The 19,330-nt window shown below is 42.0% G+C and overlaps 1 protein-coding gene across 3 annotated transcripts in view; it reads left to right on the forward strand.

The window, feature by feature from the left end:
* The first annotated feature begins 2,355 nt into the window (after positions 1-2,355).
* The window catches only part of LOC138757913 (cytoplasmic polyadenylation element-binding protein 2), a 161,415-nt gene continuing 144,440 nt past the window's right edge, over positions 2,356-19,330 (forward strand). For all 3 annotated transcript variants that reach the window (XM_069926015.1, XM_069926013.1, XM_069926014.1), the window contains exons 1-2: positions 2,356-3,759; positions 6,370-6,648. In XM_069926015.1, the coding sequence (XP_069782116.1) occupies positions 2,635-3,759; positions 6,370-6,648 (1,404 nt within the window). In that variant the 5' untranslated portion in view covers positions 2,356-2,634. The remainder of the gene's footprint in view (positions 3,760-6,369; positions 6,649-19,330) is intronic.

Here is a 19,330-nt window from a genome sequence, read left to right on the forward strand (position 1 = left end):
CTGTGCTTCACAGTTTTAAGCTTGTAATCAAACAATTCACATGTATTTCTTCTTCATTATTCAATGATTGAAATAAATATAACTTGGTTTAATACTCTCTAAAAGAGAGTATTACCTGGAAGAGCCTGACCTGGAAGAGCTATTTAGGTTCCTGGATGGTGAGGGAGAAAGGGTAAGAGCAAGATTCATGTGCACTTCCTCTAATCTCATGTATTGAGTTTGATACTCCCAATGTTACCATTTTGAAGTCAATGAAACCAAGCACAGAAATGAGCATCTACACTCAGTCTGCAATGGCCATCTTGCGCTCCCAGCGGCATGTCATTTCAACTCTCTTCTCATTCAGATTCTGGAAACTGGAGCCATAAAAGAGCAAGCATTTTTGATTGCAGGAGAAAGTTCAGGAGCTTGAGAGAGGTGGGCATTGAAGGACAAGCAGACAAGGGAAATGCAGATGGAGTGAACCCTGCACAAAGCAGAAAGGGGTGGGGAGGGGTAGTTGCAGTGAGTAGAAAAAACAAAGTATGATGTGCTGAATTCAGAGGCTAGTGGGGTGAAAAGTGAGGACAGAGGAACCCTATGACTGTTCTGGTTGAAGGGAGGTGTAATAACAGCAGAACTTCAAGAAATGCAGAAGTGGCTTGATGACCACAATGGAGAAGAAGCTGCGTTTCCTGAGAAAGGACATGCTTGGAATGGAAGGCCATATCTTTTTTAGGTCAGAAATACCTGAAATGGCAGAGAAATTGTCCAAGTGAGTTTGAGAGTGGGGTAGAGGTTGTTAGCAAAACTTAAAAAATGTGAGGTCTGCACGGGTTATGGATTTATGGTAATGATGGATTTAAATTGCTGTTCACCCCCATTTCTCTAGAAGACATCAAATAATTGGAAAATAATATCACTAGAAAAAGGGAACATTAAAAAAGTAGTTTATACATGGTATTCTAATACATCTTAAAAAAAATGCCAGCCATCCATATTGTCTCTTCAGCACCTGGATGATACACGTAGAATTGTCCTCAGGTTGGAAATGATATCCCAGTTCCAGGGGAAGAAAACGAGTTAGGAACCTCTCTAAACCACTCATCCTCCCACATTCAATGTCTGCCATCTGCTTGCCTCCCTCTATTTATCAAAACCTTACTCCTCCATTTTAAATCCCTACTTGATCCACTCCTTCCCCCTCCCCCCTTGGTATCCCTCACTCCGTTTATGTCCATCAATTTCTCTATGCCCATTTTTCACCCATCTCTACTCCATTTTTATTTCCTCTCCTCTACCCCAGCACCCCTCACTCCCCTCCTTCTCTAGCCAAATGTTTCCCTTTTCCTTCCTTTCTGCAATGGGCTTACTCACCTTTATCCACATCCTCCCCTTCCCTCCCTCTCATGAGGCCCACCTTCCCTCACCCTATTAAAAAAGCATCCCTCTCTCACACGAACTCTTTCACCTCTTTTTTAAACCTTCCTTCTTGCCACCTGCACTCCTTTCCACTTCCTCTTTCAAGTTACTCTTCTCTCTCCCTCACACTATTCACTCTCCACCATTTCCCTCCCTGGGAGGGGATGCAAGACTGAACAGGTTTGTTTTCCTTGATGTACAAGAGGATGAAGGAGGAACTGAGAGGTATAGGCTGGTTAGATAATTAAAAAAAAATGTCATCAGCAGATGAAATGGCATAGGTTTAAGGTGAGGGGTTAAGAAGTTTAGAGAGGATGTGAGGAAGAACCTATTCACCTCAAGGATGTTTGGAGTTTGGAACCCACAACATGAGATGTGTTGGACGCAGCTGCTCTCACATTTAAGAAGTATCTGAACAAGCACCTGAATTACCAAGACAGAGAAGACCTTTGATCAAGTACTAGGTAAAAGGATCAGTATACATGGGCAAGGTGGACTGAAGTGGCTGTTTTGTGCAATTTGACCCCATGACCTCCTTATCATCCCTACTCCTCATTTCTACACCCACTCTCTATCACTCCCTCTCCAGTTTCCCTCTTCCTTCCCCACCCCATTTCTTCACACTCATTCCTCCTCATCCCCTCTCCCTTCCCACCTTTCCCTCTTCAGCCCCCTCCCTCAATCGCCACCCTGCTCTCGACTCCAGCATACAAACCGTTAAACCTCTGCGTATTTGTTTTCCCACGGCGCGCGATTACTACGCGACCTTGCACGTTCTGATGACGTCAATGCAAATCAAAGCGGGGCAACTCGAAACAGCGATGCTGGGCATGGGCTCAAAATGCGCACGCGCAGCCCCTGTACGGCGGTGGGTGGGGAGGGAAATAAACAGGAGCCCCGCCGATTAAACGGGAAGGGGGAGCCTGGAAACAGGGAGGCGAGGTTTTTTTTAAAAAGAAGGGGCGGGGGAAAGGTCACCGAGCCTCGGCGGTGGCAGGGACCCGGCCAGCGCTGTGTGTGCGGCCGGTGGGTGGGAGTCAAATTCGGGGGCCCCCACATCCATGGACAGGAAACGATCAACACACCGTGGGGTTTCCCGGTGAGAAATAAATCGTGACCCGTCCGCGCTGCCCGGCGGAAACTGCCATGATCTCCCCCTGTCGGTGTTGAAGCGGCGGCGCCGCGTCCGGCCCAGCGCGGCCCGGGCAGCTGCACTGACGGACAACGTGAGGAATGGGCGACTTCGGCTTCGCCTTGTTCCAGCCGGCGAGCGGTGGGGGCGGTGTTGGCGTTTACCGATACACCAAGCCGGTGTTAGTGGCGGCGGCCACGTCCTGCCCTTCAGCCTCCTCCTCCCGGACTGCCGCCGGCGCCGCCTCCTCCTCCGCCTCTTTGTTTTTCCCACCAGTCAGCCGTGCTCTACAAACCAGCCCTATTATGCAGGATGATGACCTTCTGATACCGGACAGGACGACAGGCACCGCCATCACTACCACCGTCAGTGGCAGTAGCCCCGCGTCCTCGGCTCCGGTTCCAGCCCTGACCGCAGGCTCCGCCAGCTGCCTGGCTCCCGGGAGTGATCAGCGGTTGCGACAACGGGACCAGAGTCCGGATCCTCTGACCAAAGGGAGTCATCAGCACCCGGCTCCCGTGGCGCCACCTCAGCTGTCCAACCCCGGAGAGCCGCCCTGCCGCCAGGCGGAGGAAGAGAAGGAAAGGACGGGAGGCAGGGACGCGCTCTCCTCCACCGATGCTGGTGTGGCCGCCGCCGCTGCTGTGAGCATCGCAGAACGGAGCCACCTCCCCCAGCAGCAGCCGCACCGAGGCCAGGGTCTGATGGAAGCTACCGGTAATATGACAGCGGCCGGTGAAGGTGGTGGGATTGGGATGTTACCGGGGCTCGGTGCTGGTTTTCAGCAGCAGCTCCACCAGCAACAGGACCCCGGGCCGGGCGGCAGCAGCAGCGCTGGCGGCAGCAGCAATGGCTCCTCTCCGTCTCCAGTGGCTGCTCTGGCCGGTTTCGGCACCGCCTGGTCCCCAGCGCCCACCGCCAACGCGACTCAGATGAGCACTTCGCCGGGCTCCAGCGGTGGCGTCAACGCGCCGGGACCCTGTCCGGTGCCCAGTCCCGCTGACGACAGCTTTTTCCACGGCATCCCGTCTATCAACGGCACGGTGATGTTCCAGAATTTCGCTGGCAACACTGCGGGTGTGGGCCACGGCTATGGCGGAACCTTTTCGCCTTTACCTCAGCAACAGCAGAACCGACGGTCCCCTGTCGGCCTACAACACCACCACCCGCAGCACCAACACCAGGCTGCCTTCCCTCACCAGAGGAGCACCTACAGTCACCACCAGGTAAGGCTCATGGCTGATCGACGCTTCCGGGCCAGTTCACGGTATCAACTCTTGTATCGGCTTGTGTACCCCAATCCTGCATCTGACCCAACCCAGGAAGCCGCTTAATTTTTAATAGGTCCATCTGATTACATTTGAATGCTTAAATCTATGCCTTCTCCCCTTGCTCGCTTTGGAGAAACTGTGCTTGCTTTCGGCTGGGTTTTGATGGCTGAATGAGGTTGATCCATTCCCACCCCTCTGAACGCATCTTCCTCACTTCGATTGCTCTCGGTCGCTGCTGCAGGGAAACCCGGAGGGTTATGTATTTATCTTCCTTCCACTTTTGAATTGTGGTGCAGTGTGTGAGCTGTCAGCGCCCAAGTAAGCTTAAGGGGAAAAACAATATTTTTTTTCTCTGACGTTTTGCAGCCACACCTCGGTCAAAGATATTACGCCTTAAGAAAACTAGGCTTCAGGTTGCCTAAATATGTACACTTAAGACGAACTGTTGGCTGCAAATTAAAAAAAGTCAATTCGATTGAATTAGATTTTGCCAATCGCCAGCAGTGGGTTGTGTTGTAGAAATCTGTTGACATAATAAGGGACATTTAACATTTTCTTGCACGTCCCCCGTCCTCCTCTAAACTGGTTAATTTGTACATTTTAATTCCAAATTTGAGAGGCAAATATCAGTTAACTATTATAGGGGGAGGGGGTTGGGTGTTCGGAATAGATGCAGTATTTGGTATGATACTGCAGCTGCGTTGGATGAATAGAAGTGTCGTGATGCGGAGAGGAGTGGAAATGGAAAATTACTGTGCAGTCTATTGCTTACGCGTGCAGGTTCTCTATTTTTAAATAGCCAACAGGGTTCCAACTAACACTAAATTTAAAACCTTTGTTTTGCAAGGCCTTAAATGAGTCAAATCTTAATTTAGTCATAGTCTGATTGTCAATGCGGAATAGATTTGTGCTGCATAAAAAAATAACTTAAAATGGAACAACCCTGAACATTTAAAGACGCAAGGACTGCCTTTAATAATGTTGCAGGCTGAGGGCAAGAGCGAGGCAATGAAAGATGAAAATACTTTCATCACCTAAAAACTTCACCTTGATAGGCAGAAAATGTACAATTTGATTTAAGTGACATGATAAACCTTTTAGTTTTTAAATGTGTTTTTCATTCCATGTTGATGAATATCACTTTGGCAACATTTGAATGACGGTTCGAATTTTACATTTGAATGGCTTTAATTGAAAATGTAGTCAAGAGATGACATTTTTCAAATTTAATTTTTTTAAATTATTTTTTGTAATGTGTAAAAGCAATATTAATATTCAGTATTGATTAAAAACAATCATATTTTGTCTGCCACTCTTATCTATTAGATGTGGTTACAATTATTGATATGAATGAAATAACCATAGAAAACTACAGCACAGAAAACAGGCCATTTGGCCCTTCTAGTCTGTGCTGATACATCGTTCCTCTAGGCCCACTGACCTGCACCCATTCCATAACTCTCCAGACCACTCCTATCCATGTATCTAATTTATTATTAAAACTTAAGAGTGAGCCTGATTTACCACGTCAGATGGCATCTCATTCCACTCTCCCACCAGTCTCTGAGCGAAGAAGTTCCCCCGAAACCTTTCACCCTAAACCCATGTCCCCTTGTATTTATCTCTCCCAATCTCAGTGGAAAGAGTTTACACATTTACTCTATTCCCCTCATAATTTTGTAAACCTCTCAAATCTCCCCTCATTCTTTTACGCTCCTAAGAATAAAGTCCCAACCTGTTTAATCTTTCCCGAAAAACTCAATTCTTGAAGACCAGGTAACATCCTAGTAAATCTGCACTCTTGATCTTACTGATATGCTATCTATAGTTTGGTTACCAAAACTGTACACAATACTCCAATGTCTCATACAACCTCACCATAACATCCCAACTCCTGTACTAAATAGTTAGCTTTTGGCATCTTGGCCTTCATAAATCTTCTTCACAACCCTGTCTGCATGTGATGTCACTTTCATGGAATTATGTATCTGTATTCCCAGATCCCTTTGTTCCTCCACACTTCCCAGTGTCCTACTATTTACTGTGTATGTTCTACCTTGGTTAGTCCTTTCAAAATGCAACACCTCACTGCATTAAATTTGATCTGCCATTTTCTGGCCCATTATTCCAGTTGGTCCAGATCCCTCTGCAAGCTTTGAAAACCTTCCTCACTGTCCACAACACCTCTAATCTTCGTGTCATTAGCGAACATTCTGATCCATTATAAGATTATTTTCCAGCGATTGATTACAACTACTCTTTGAAATGTCTGATTAACGATTAGTTAGTTAAACCTCAAGGCATCAATTTAACAACTTAGCCTAAAAAATTTTTTTAAAATAAGTGTGTAGATATTCTTGGGTAAAACCTGTATTGGAAAGTTAAAAAACATGTTGTCTGCAGAATTTTATGGTTTATTTTTTAAATGCAGGACTATAGATTTTGCCAGCATGTGTATTTGAATCTGAGTTTAATACAGTTGAACAAAGTTTAACATTACTTATGTTAATACTCTTGTAATTAAACATGCTCAGTTCCTAAATATTATATGTTTAATGTTATCAGCCCATAATGAAACAATCTCCATGGAACAGTCACCAGAGCAGTGGCTGGAGTGCAGGACTCTCTTGGGGAGGCATGCAGACAAGAGATCACCGCAGAACTGGAGGTGTAGGAATGACAACAACCATGAACCAAATCTCTCCACTAAAGAAACCCTTCTCCAGTAATATTATAGCACCACCCAAATTTCCACGTTCAGCCCCAACACTGACACCAAAATCTTGGATTGAAGACAATGTTTTCAGGACCGACAACAATAGCAACACTCTGTTACCTTTGCAGGTAAGAACAGAAAATTGTGTTTACAAATGGTCAAAAAATACTCTGCTCAAGTTTCCAGAGACTAAGATTGATTAGAAATTTTCTAAAATTTTATTCATAATAGTATTCTCACTCTTTCCATGTGCCACAGTATGATATTTAAATATCAAATGCCAAGATTATTTCTTTGGATATATTTTCTGGTGCGTTATTGAACTCAATGTTGTGAAAGAATTTTTAAAAAGTATGATAAATTATTAAACTACTTCAGAGGGGCATTGGTTCCAGAATTCTAATGTTTTTGATAGATCTATAACTTGTTTCCTTGAAAACCATAACATCAGCTCTGAGTAAAATGTCAGTAGACGTAAAAATTAATGAGGATCTAATTAATGACTAGCAATATCGGTTATTGTGCTAAACTGTCATCCTAGTAATTTATATCGATGGTAATGTCATTAGTATGGTTAGTAAGGTTGAGGATGAGAGCAAAATTAGTGGTATATTAACAGTGAAGAAGGCTATCGAAGATTACAACAGAAATTGGGCAGAGAAATGACAGATGAAATTTTACTTGAAATGTTCCATTTTGGTAGGTTGAAACCATGGAAGAACTTGGGCAGTGAATTGTAAAGAGGGTGTTGAAGAATAGAGAAACTTAGGGCTACAGATATGTAGTTCACTAAAGTGGTGATGCAAGTAGTGTGGTGAAGCTTTTTGGCCTGTCTGTCTTCATTGGTCATGGCATTGAGTGCAGGAGTAGGAGTGTTATGTTACAACTGTACAAGACAGTATTGGAGTATAAAGCAATGTTCAGGTCAAGCTGGAAAGGTTACAGAAGACTCTCAGTAATGTTATGGCGACTGGTGTGGTTGAATTATAAAGGGAGGCTAGAATGAATGGGACTTTTCTTCCTGGAGTGAAAAGGCTGAGGGTGGGCCTTGGAGAAGTATATAAAATCATGAGGGGCATCGACAAGGTAAATAGTCACATTCTTTTAATCAGGGTAAGGATAGATAAAACTAGAGGGCATACATTTAAGGTGACAGACAAAAGATTTAAAAGTATCCCGAGAACATCTTTTTTTACACAGGAAGTGGTGGGTATATGGAACTAGCTGCCAGGAGAAGTGACAGAAGCAGGTCCAACTATAATTTTTAAATTCAAGGAAATTAGTGATTTAATTCTTTTTACTTGCCACCCTCTCTAGGAATTCTTTCTCTAAAAAATACCATCTTTGATATTGAGAAACTGGAAGAAAAAGAAATGAAGTTGTCTTGTTTTGCTTGCGCTAGATTATTTTATCTAAATTTTTAAAAATTGTCTTACTTGCGTTGTGAGAGAGGTTATCTTGGTACCCTGTCACTGGGCTCTCAATCTCCATTCTGTATTCCATCTTATTTGATTTTCAATGACTTTGGTGTTAGCAAATTTGTAAGATAGAGCTGGAATGGTATCTCTGTAGAGGAAGGATAGAAGAGGGCTGGGTGCACATCCTTGCTGAGTGCCAGTGTTATTATAGTGGAAGAGCTGTTCTTTATGGTCTATTAAACTGGAAATTGAGGATCCAGTTGAAGGGTCAGGAGAAGATGTGGGGGGAGCACTGAGGCCAAAATCCTGAAGTTAGGGGGTGAGATTGTTTGGGACAGCAATGCTATAGTCTAATGTAGGTGTCCAGGTGTTTCAGACTGAGTGGAGGTGTCTACCCTGGACACGTTTAGGTGGTAGGGAAATTCAAATAGATCAATGCTGCCTGGGTGGGTAGAGTTAAGAATCCGAATTCATTGTCATGAACATGTTACAAAATTCATTGTTTTGTGACAGTATCACATTGCAAACATTTCATATAAGCCACCTTGCAAAATAAATAAAAGCAGCGCACCAAAAGGAAGTCAAAATAAGGCAATGTCTGCAGTTTACTGTTCATTCAGGAATCTAATGGCAGAGGGAAAGAAGCTGTCCTTGTGCTACTGAGCGCCTGTCTTCAGGTTCCTGTACCTTTATCCCGATGGTACCAGTATGCAGAGGGCATGGCCTGGGTGGTGTGGCTCCTTGAGATTAGAGGTTGCTCTCTTAAGTCACTGCCTCTTGTAGATGTCCTTGATGGAGTGAAGTCTGGTGCCTGTGATGTTACAGACCAATTTAACAACCCTCCGGAGTTTTTCCTTGCCCTGAGTGTTGGCACCTCCGTACTAGACAGTGATGCAACCAGCCAATTGATGTGAGTCATGACTAGCCCCTCAAAACACTTGGGTGGATGTCAGAGCTACCAGTCAGTAGTGACTTGGACTTGTTATCCTGCTTTTATTTGGTACTGATAAGATGGTGGCCTTCTTGAAACATATGAACTATGGTCAATTGCAGGGTGAGATTAAAGATAACTGTGAATAAGCCCACCTCTGATTTGCAAAGGCTCTCTGGACACCTCTAGGGACTCCGTTTGTGTCAGTCACATTCTGTGGATTAATTCTCTCTGAGGCCAACCTGACCTAAGCAGCAGAGACCATGGGTGTAGGAAAGAAAGCATCAAGTAGTTGAGTGGGATGTCACTGCCTCACTTGCTTCCTTTTCAAAGCAAACATGAAACCCATTTAGCTCATTGGGGAATGTTGCAGCTTTGCTTTGTACTCCTTGATTGTATGCGTACATACTAGTTTCCACATATTCTTGATGGAGCTTGGTCTCAGGAGGGAATTTATGTAATGCACCGATTTTGCATGTTAAGAATAATAATCATTGAACATCTTAAAATGGAATTTTACTATATTTAACAAGCACACAGTAAACACTTAGAGGGATACAAGCAAATTGGATAAACGTGGGTTGACATTTGGGTCAGCATGGACATGAAGGATCTTTGTCATGCTGTACAATATTCAGTGAAATTGCATATGCTCATTCCCTGATTTATCATATTGTTAACTTCAAAAAAAGTTATCAAGATTAGTTGGCCCTGATATGTAGTTTACAAATTGATACCAATTCCTGCCCCCCCAAAGTTCCTCAACATGGTTATCCAACTGCACGAAAACCAACAAGGTCGGGTCAGATATAGCAATGAGCTCTCTGAACCCTTCTCCATTAACAATGGCGTGAAGCAAGGCTGCATTCTCGCACCAACCCTCTTTTCAATCTTCAGCATGATGCTGAAACAAGCCATGAAAGACCTCAAAAATGAAGATGCTGTTTACATCCGGTTCCGCACGGATGGCAGTCTCTTCAATATGAGGCGCCTGCAAGTTCACACCAAGACACAAGAGCAACTTGTCCGTGAACTACTCTTTGCAGATGATGCCGCTTTAGTTGCCCATTCAGAGCCAGCTCTTCAGCGCTTGGCATCCTGTTTTGCGGAAACTTCCGAAATGTTTGGCCTGGAAGTCAGCCTGAAGAAAACGGAGGTCCTCCATCAGCCAGCTCCCCACCATGACTACCAGCCCCCCCACATCTCCATCGGGCACACAAAACTCAAAACGGTCAACCAGTTTACCTAACTCGGCTGCACCATTTCATCAGATGCAAGGATCGACAACGAGATAGACAACAGACTTGCCAAGGCAAATAGTGCCTTTGGAAGACTACACAAAAGAGTCTGGAAAAACAACCAACTGAAAAACCTCACAAAGATTAGCCTAAACAGAGCCGTTGTCATACCCACACTCCTTTTCGGCTCCGAATCATGGGTCCTCTACCGGCGTCACCTACGGCTCCTAGAACGCTTCCACCAGCGTTGTCTCCGCTCCATCCTCAACATTCATTGGAGCGACTTCATCCCTAACATCGAAGTACTCGAGATGGCAGAGGCCGACAGCATCGAATCCACGCTGCTGAAGATCAAACTGCGCTGGGTAGGTCACGTCTCCAGAATGGAGGACCATCGCCTTCCCAAGATCATGTTATATGGCGAGCTCTCCACTGGCCACCGTGACAGAGGTGCACCAAAGAAGAGGTACAAGGACTGCCTAAAGAAATCTCTTGGTGCCTGCCACATTGACCACCACCAGTGGGCTGATATCGCCTCAAACCGTGCATCTTGGCGCCTCACAGTTCGGCGGGCAGCAACCTCCTTGGAAGAAGACCGCAGAGCCCACCTCACTGACAAAAGACAAAGGAGGAAAAACCCAACACCCAACCCCAACCCACCAATTTTCCCTTGCAACCGCTGCAACCGTGTCTGCCTGTCCCGCATCGGACTTGTCAGCCACAGACGAGCCTGCAGCTGACGTGGACATTACCCCTCCATAAATCTTCGTCCACGAAGCCAAGCCAAAGAAAGAAGAAGAAGAAGAAGAAGAAAACCAATTCCTGCCACACAGTTTGCATTTGTCAGTATAAGATTTTAATAATTTTAAGATAAATAGAATTTCCTAGGTTTTCTCCAATCTTTAAATAGACTGATGTTCGAAACATTCCAATTCAAGTGGACTGTTCTTGAATGAGGATATAAAGATCGTGACATAGATACATTGGTATAACCTGCAATCTATAGATCAATAGGTGGACTCTCGAGTAGTTGCTTACAGTTGTGTAGGTCACCAACCTTCAAATAAAGATTTCTCAATTTTATCCTCATCATTATGACTAAAATAATTAGTTACTCTTAAGTGTTAATTTCATAGGTTGAAGCTATATGAATAATAGGTATGTGCATCCATTTTGAATTTTTCTTTGACTTGTCAGATTGTATTTGGAATATGCTAAAGTATTCATTTTCTCAGTTGTCCATTCAGTGATTATTATGTTGAATGTATAAAATTGCTGTGTTAATTCAGCTCCCTCCTAAACCTGACTCTGACAAAAAAAAATACTTGGAAGCTGACATGCAGCAAGCAGTCAATCCATGTAAAAAGAATTCCCTTACATTTTTCACTGTAAAGCAGGTTATCCTCAGTCCTAAGGAGGAACATTAAAAAAATGAAAGTTATGGCTTGCTTTGCATGCTCTCGGTTACAATTTGAAACTAAATCACTAATTTTCATGAATTTACAAATGATTTGAGAAAGATCCATGGTGCAGAGGCACTTGAGCTATCATTGTAGATAGAACATGGTTTTGGTAGAACTCGAAAGCATTCTATCCCTAAATCATATTGTTTTTATCTTGAAGCATATCAAGATATTTACTATTACTTCACCTCCCTGAACTTGTGACATTCTTGTAAGAAACGTTTTCTGTCCAAATTCACCTGCAAATATAATTACGAGATCATTTTAAAATTTATAGTTTGCAACAAAGCTTTGTTAAAATTGATCTTGTTCTGCAAATCTGTACAAGAGAAAGCTATTTTTGTGACAATCCAATATACCCATTGCATATTTTGTGTTGTCTCGGTCGTGTTAGAAATGCTGTAAAATAAAATATAGGAAATCTCCATGTTACTTGATTTTTAAAAAATCAGCCATATATTTTGATGTAGAATTGTACATTATTGTAATGAAACATTCCCTGATTGATATGCAAGAAAAGACTGCAAGTTGAGGTGCAATTGCAACCATACTGTATTAAACTTAGATTTTGCACTGAACAGTTTGGCTTTATTTGCAAGGAAATAATATTTAATTTATTGAACAACAATCAAAAATAAGTACCTTTCCTACTTTTGAGCAACTATTAAAAATGGGTAACTTTTAACTTGCATCATCTATATCTTGCTCCACAAAAGTTACATAAATTGAAATCGGAAATACCAGACCAATGTTTTCGATATGGTCATGACATAGGTAGTTAATTGTATTCAACCTTGTCATGCTCTAAAGTGAGGCCATTCTGGGAAGATTTACATAATCTGGGAAAAAGAAATTACTGGAATTGGATGGCCTCAGATACCTGAATTATTTTTATTTTGGAAATAGACTTAAGACCTAAAATGAGGCTGTCGAAATATCAATTAAAATTTGTTAAGGTCGCATTAGCAGTGGCCATGAAATGCATAGCAACAACTTGGAAATCTGATTCACAACAAGGTTTAGCCTTGCTGGAAGATAGAAATGAATAATTGTGTTCCCCTGGAGAAGGTCCCCTGTAACCTCAGAAACAGGTATGATATATTTTCAAGAATATGGAATTTATACCTAAGATACATCAGGGTAAATCTTTTAACGATTTTCCCCCCTCCTGTCTCTTCTCCCCAGTGCTCGCAGGACCCTAGATAAGTCAGGTGATTTGTCCCTCGATAGTGGGGTTTATCCTAGGTGAAGCCAATCTTTTCTTCTTATTATTATTCTTTTCTTACTTTTTCTTGGGGATGGGAGGGTTCCTCTTATTTTGTTCTTCTTTCTCTCTGTTATCTTTTTCTTCCTTTGGTTCAACATGGATATTGAATTTGCATTTTTGTAGTATTATTGTAATTTTTCTGTCTATAATAATTGAATCACATTGTTTTTTTCTCACTTTAATATGAAATGCAAATTGATATTTGTATTAATTTGTTAATATATTGATATGTTTTATTTGATTATTCATTTTGACTGCATGTTGATTGAAAATTTTCAAAATATTTTAAAAAATAGGTACCTTTCCTACTTGCAGAGCAAGCCAGTATAAACAAAAAAGTCGGGTAATATCAGGAAATTATGTCTTTGACTTACAGAGATGAAATTGTAGGTCAGGCAGCTTTTGGTTTTTGAGATGTGCTTCATGTAAGGCCTGGAGCACACTATTCCTTCTGTCATAGCCGTTGTCTGTTTTCGTGTAGTTTCATCAATGATTAACAAGATACCTAGAGAAAATAAGTATTACTCAATAATCAAAGTAGCCAAACCAAACAAATGTAGGAGAAACTAACTTAATTTTAAAGAAAATATTGAGTTTTTTTTACTGTTTTCTCTCTGACCATGAACAACCATATCATTCTGTCCATCATTTTGCATGTTTTTTTAATACAACTTTGCCTTTAAATATTTTAACCTGATATTCCAAGTTAATTTTACTTTTCATGAACTTAAGAATAAAAAAAAATAATTTCCAACTTCACTTGGAAATTACTGTTAGAAATAGTGTATATCAGTGAAAGAGATATTTCATCCCAGTCCATCTGTGGATGTATTTATATGGTGTGTTAGCAGCTTCACATTTTCAGTTTCTTTAAAGCTATTAATAAAAATGCATAGTTCTTTCTCCATTGTTCATCATTTTGCTGCAATTGTTCCTTTAAGGTTGTTCATTCTATACATTTGCCACAGTTTTTTTTAAAAAAGGGTTTCTCCTGAATTTCCCTGTGGATTTAGAACATGGACCAGTACAGGACAGAAGGCGCCCTTCGGCCATCAATGTTGTGCTAATCCATTTCAATCTATTCCACATCAATCTAACTCTTCCCTTCCTCAAAGCCCTCTCAATGTATTCCACACACCCACCTCTTTGTGTGTTAGAACCAGCTTCTGATAACTTCCTAAAGTTGGGAGTTGTTCTTCTCCTATCCATGCCTATAGCAATGCTAAAGGTCAGAGAGTTGTAGTCACACTGTCCGAAATTCTCAGCCACATTAATTGTCCAGTTCAGCCTCTGCACAAGTGGGCCTAACCACCTACAATCAGGAAACCTTTCTTGACGCACCTAATAAATTCTGCCTCATCCAACTCTTTTACGAAGGAGATGCCAGGTCATGTTTAACCAAGGAGGTTACCAGGAAAGTTAATGAAAGAAAGACTGGATGTTGTTTAGTAAGGTCCCAAATGGAAATTGGTCAGGAAGTTTAGACACTTGTTTTTTCATGGTGAGGTAGTAAACTGGTTTGGCTATATGGGAGAAGCCAAAGAGTGATAATGAATGATTGCTTGTCAGGCTGGAGGCCTGTGACTAGTGGTGCTGGGACAATTGTTGTTTGTCCTCCATATCAGTGATCTGGATGATAATATGGTAAATTGGATCAGCAAGTTTGTAGATGACACAAAGATTGGAGGTGTTGTTGACTGCAAGGACGGATTTCAAAGCTTGCAGAGGGATCTGAACCAGCTGGAAAAATGGGTTGAAAAATGGCAGATGGAATTTAATGCAGACAAGTGTGAGGTGTTGCATTTTGGAAGGACAAACACAGTAAATGGTGGGACACTAAGGAATGTGGAAGAACAGGGATCTGGGAATACAGACAAATAATTCCTTGAAAGTGGTGTCACAGGTCGATAGCCTTATGAAGAGAGCTTTTGGCATATTGGCCTTCATAATTCAAAGTACTGAGTTTTGGAGTTGGTAAAGTTGTACAAGATATTGGTGAGGCCAAATTTGGAATATTATATGCAATATTGGTCAACTAACCACAGGAAAGATATTAGTCAGATAGAAAGAGTGCAGAGAAGGTTTACTAGGATATTGCCCGGATTTCAGGAACTGAGTTACAAGGAAAGTTTAAACAGGTTAGGATTTTATTCCCTGGAGTGTAGAAAAATGAGGGGAAATTTGATAGAGATATTTAAAATTATGAGGGTATAGGCAGAGTAAATGTAGAAAGATTTGTTCCACTGAGGGTAAGTGAGATGCAAACCAGAGGACATGGATTGAGGGTGAAAGCGGAAAGGTTCAGGGGGAACATTAAAGGGAATGTCTTCATATAGAGTGATAGGAGCATTGGAAGAGCTGCCGGCTGAAGTTGAATGCAGGCTCAATTTTAATATTTAAGAATAATTTGGACAAATACATGGATAGGAGGGGTATGGAGGGTTATGGACTGGGTGCAGATCAGTGGGACAGTGCAGAATAGTAGTTTGGCACAATCCAGAAGGGTCGAAGTGCTTGTTTGTGTTCTATGGTTCTGTTGTGTTTTCTGAAAGCTTCCCTTTAGCCTTTAATGTTGTGAACTCGATCAGAGATGTCCCTAACCCTGGAAATTGGGAGGCAGCTTACCATCAGGGAGCCTCAATCTTGTTCACAGAACCTCCTATCTCTTTGTCAAACTAGTGAATCCTCAATCACTATCACTCTCCTCCTTGCCTTCTGAGCCAAAGGGCCAGATTCTCTGCTAGAGACGTGACTACTACGACTTGCACCCGGTAGATCGTCCCCCAACAGTATTTAAAACACTATACATTATTGAAGGGAGTAGCCACAGGGGTGCCTCCTTCCCTTCCCTCTCCTAACAATCACTTGACCTTTGAGGTGACTTTCTCCCTGAAGTTCCTGTCTATCACCCCTTCTGCCTTCTGAGTTCATCTAGCTTCAGTTCCAGTTCTTTAGAAAATATTTTGATAGGAAATTGTATCTACTTGGAATATTTATTTTCAAGCTATCTCCAGGCATTTGACATTGCATTAATGAAATGACATAATTAATTTTGAATGGTAGAAGCAAACACAGCAGATTTTATTCCCAGTCGTGTTGAAACTGTTGGTCTCTATGACCACCATTTTTGTGTAACCAGTTGATATAAAGTAATTGCAATGAAATAACTGATGAAATATAGTAATGTTACATGGCTGTAGAATCTGTATGAAGTGCATCTCTTCTTCTCTTTGGCTTGGCTTCGCGGACGAAGATTTAAGAAGGGGTAATGTCCACGTCAGCTGCAGGCTCGTTTGTGGCTGACAAGTCCGATGCGCGACAGGCAGACACGGTTGCAGCGGTTGCAAGGGAAAATTGGTTGGTTGGGGTTGGGTGTTGGGTTTTTCCTCTTTTGTCTTTTGTCAGTGAGGTGGGCTCTGCGGTCTTCTTCAAAGGAGGTTGCTGCCCGCCGAACTGTGAGGCGCCAAGATGCACAGTTTGAGGCAATATCAGCCCACTGGCGGTGATCAATGTGGCAGGCACCAAGAGATTTCTTTAGGCAGTCCTTGTACCTCTTCTTTGGTGGACCTCTGTCACGGTGGCCAGTGGAGAGCTCGCCATATAACATGATCGTGGTATGAAGTGCATTATGCTTGCTAAATGGTGGCACATGCAGTTTTAAAACCTGAACAAATATAGAAAATATGCATTATTTGAAGTGACTGATCAGCAACAGAGAATGTGTTGAAGTTTTTTTTTGGCTATTGGTCATCCTATTGATGAAAATGCTTAATTTCTGGATAATAGAATCATCTGCACCAGGGCAAGGAGGTAGATCACTTTTTTTCTGTTGAGGAATGACTCAGCAGTTCTCAGCGTCTGATATAAAGCATGCTTAATATTTGTATAATGGAATCATGCTTGCAGAGAAGCGCTCTTTTGGTTTTAATGTTCTAAAATATTAAATTGCTTAAAGCCAGTAATGCCATTTAATGCCCTTTCAGTCTATGTCCTTTTTCCATATTGTTGGAAACCTGTGTCTCCATAGCTTTTCGAAGGACATGATTCATTTTTTATTCTGCCTCTTCCCAATGCTTTGTGATAGGCTGTTTGTCACCACCCTGATAAAGTTGTCTCTAGTCTTAGTTTTATTCCAGAACAGTGAAAGTGGGTGTGTCTCCTGATTCCCAGCATCTTTATCAGCTGCGACTCTCCTTTCTGAGAGAGAAAACCTTTATTTCTTGCAAGGAATGACTCAGCAGTTCTCGGCATCTGTCTCTGAGAGAAAACTTAACTGGGAAATCCAGAGTTGAAGCTTTTTTTGTCATCTGGTTGTACCAGTGCAACTCGACGAAACAGTGTTCTCCTGTCCATGGTGCAGAGTGAACACATGTACAGATGAAATGCACATACAGCAAAACAATACTTAAACACATTACATATCTACATATATTAAATTAAATATTATGAATAAACTATGGAGTCATGGAGTGTTTTGGCAGTTCACCAGTCATTCAGCAGTCTTACTGCCCAAGGGAGGAAGATGTTCCTTGGACTAGTGGTTCTGGCTTTAATATTTCTGTACATTTTTCCCAATGGAAGATGCTGTTTGTGGTTGGGGGGGGGGGGTGGAGAGGCGGGGGGAAGAGAGAGAATGGTTGGGTGGTAGGGGTCTTTCCTGATTTTTGCTATCTCTCTTTAAGCAGCAATCCTGGTAAATCACATTGATTGGGGGCGGGGGGAGAAAGGGGGGAAAGACCCCAGTGATCCTCTCCATTTTTAAGGTCCTGATGCTCCACAACAGTCGTACCACACTGTGATTCACCTAGCTAGGACATTTCCAATAAAGCACCTATAGAAACTTGACAGGATAGTGACTGATGGCTTTGCCCACCTCAGCCTTCCAGGGATGTGCAGTTGCACTTTTCTGACAAATGAGGAGATGATGTGTCCAGGATAGGTCACTTCTTGAACTTTAAGAAATTCTCCACTACTGAGCTATTAATGTGCAGTAGAGAATGGTTATCGTTGGTCCTCCTGAAGTCCACAATCATCTCCATTGTTTTGTCCACATTGAGATTTAGGCTTTTATATTTGCACCATTTCTTTATATTTTCTACCTCTTCTCTGTAGTACGACTAATCGTTGTTACTTGATAAGGCCAACTACTGTCGTGTAATCTGCAAACTTGATAACTCTGTTCATACTAGATCTGGAGATGCAGTTGTGGGTCATTAGCATGAATAGCAGTGGGCTGAGCACATAGCCTTGAGGTGTGCCAGTGCTCAGTGTGATGGTGCTTGATGTTCTGCTAGCAACCTGGGGAGTCTGTGGTTTTTCCATTGGGGAATCCAGAATCCAGTATAGAGAAGGGTGTTGAGTCCCATCGAGGACAGCTTCTCCATCAATCTCTGGGGTATGAGCATATTCTATGAAATTTTCCATAAGGTTGTGAACCTATCAGAACTTTTCCTTAATGACTTGATTGTTTTATTGTCATCAATAGAGGATGAGCAAATGTAGGTTCTTGGGAGTTACTATCTTGGAGGATCTTTCCTGGAACCAACACACCAATGGCATCATGAAGAAAGCCTCTACTTCCTCAGGAGTTTGCGGAGGAGTTAGTGGAGTTGTTCAAGTGAACCGGTACGGACTTGAAGGGCCGACATGGCCTGTTTCCGTGCTGTAAACGGTTATATGATTGTATTAAATACCTTGATGAAGTCAATGAATAGCAGCCTGGAATATGAGGTGTCATTCTCCAGGTGGGTCAGGGGGACGAGGCTAAACCATCATCAGAAGAAAATTAAAAGTTGCTGCACTGCAACCAACTTCAAATTAGAGAGAGAATTGTCTCAGTTAAGTCTAATTGAATTAAGTTTTTGTTTATTGTGTTTTATGTTCATCACATCAGTATGTACTTTCTCAAAAAGAAACATGGAGCAGTTTTGTATTCTTCTTCCGAACCAACTGATGATCAAGGGATGAGGAATATAAGCAATTATTCTGAAAGGGACCATTGTAGAACTGGAAACATTTAAAAGGTTATGAATGAGGATGTACAAAATAGGAGTATATGTACTCTTGAAGGAGAGCATGATGATGTACAAAAGACTGCTGAAAAAAATCAAGAAACTTGCAAATGGGGAAGTTTGGGTGACTAATTTAGTGTTTATAAGATGCTGACGGCCGTCAACAGACAGGGGCTTAGGGGATCATGCATATTGCCCATGTAGCTACATAATCCAATAGAAGAGTTAAATAGAAAAAAAAAGAGAAAAAAAATTCAAATGAAGAATACAAATGTTATCTGCTTTGTTTCTTTTTGAAACAGTACTTTCTGATGTAATACGATTCAAAATAAAATAATACAATCTGTAAATGGAATTTCAAAAATGCTTTTTCAATGTTGGACAGTATAATGATGCTCAAATAGAGGGAACAAATGGTATTTATAGGTTGAACAAAGACAGGAGGCAAAAAATGCTTTCAAATATCATTTAACAAATGAATG

Source organism: Narcine bancroftii, chromosome 3 (genome assembly GCF_036971445.1).
Source record: "Narcine bancroftii isolate sNarBan1 chromosome 3, sNarBan1.hap1, whole genome shotgun sequence".
Classification (NCBI taxonomy): Eukaryota; Metazoa; Chordata; class Chondrichthyes; order Torpediniformes; family Narcinidae; genus Narcine; species Narcine bancroftii.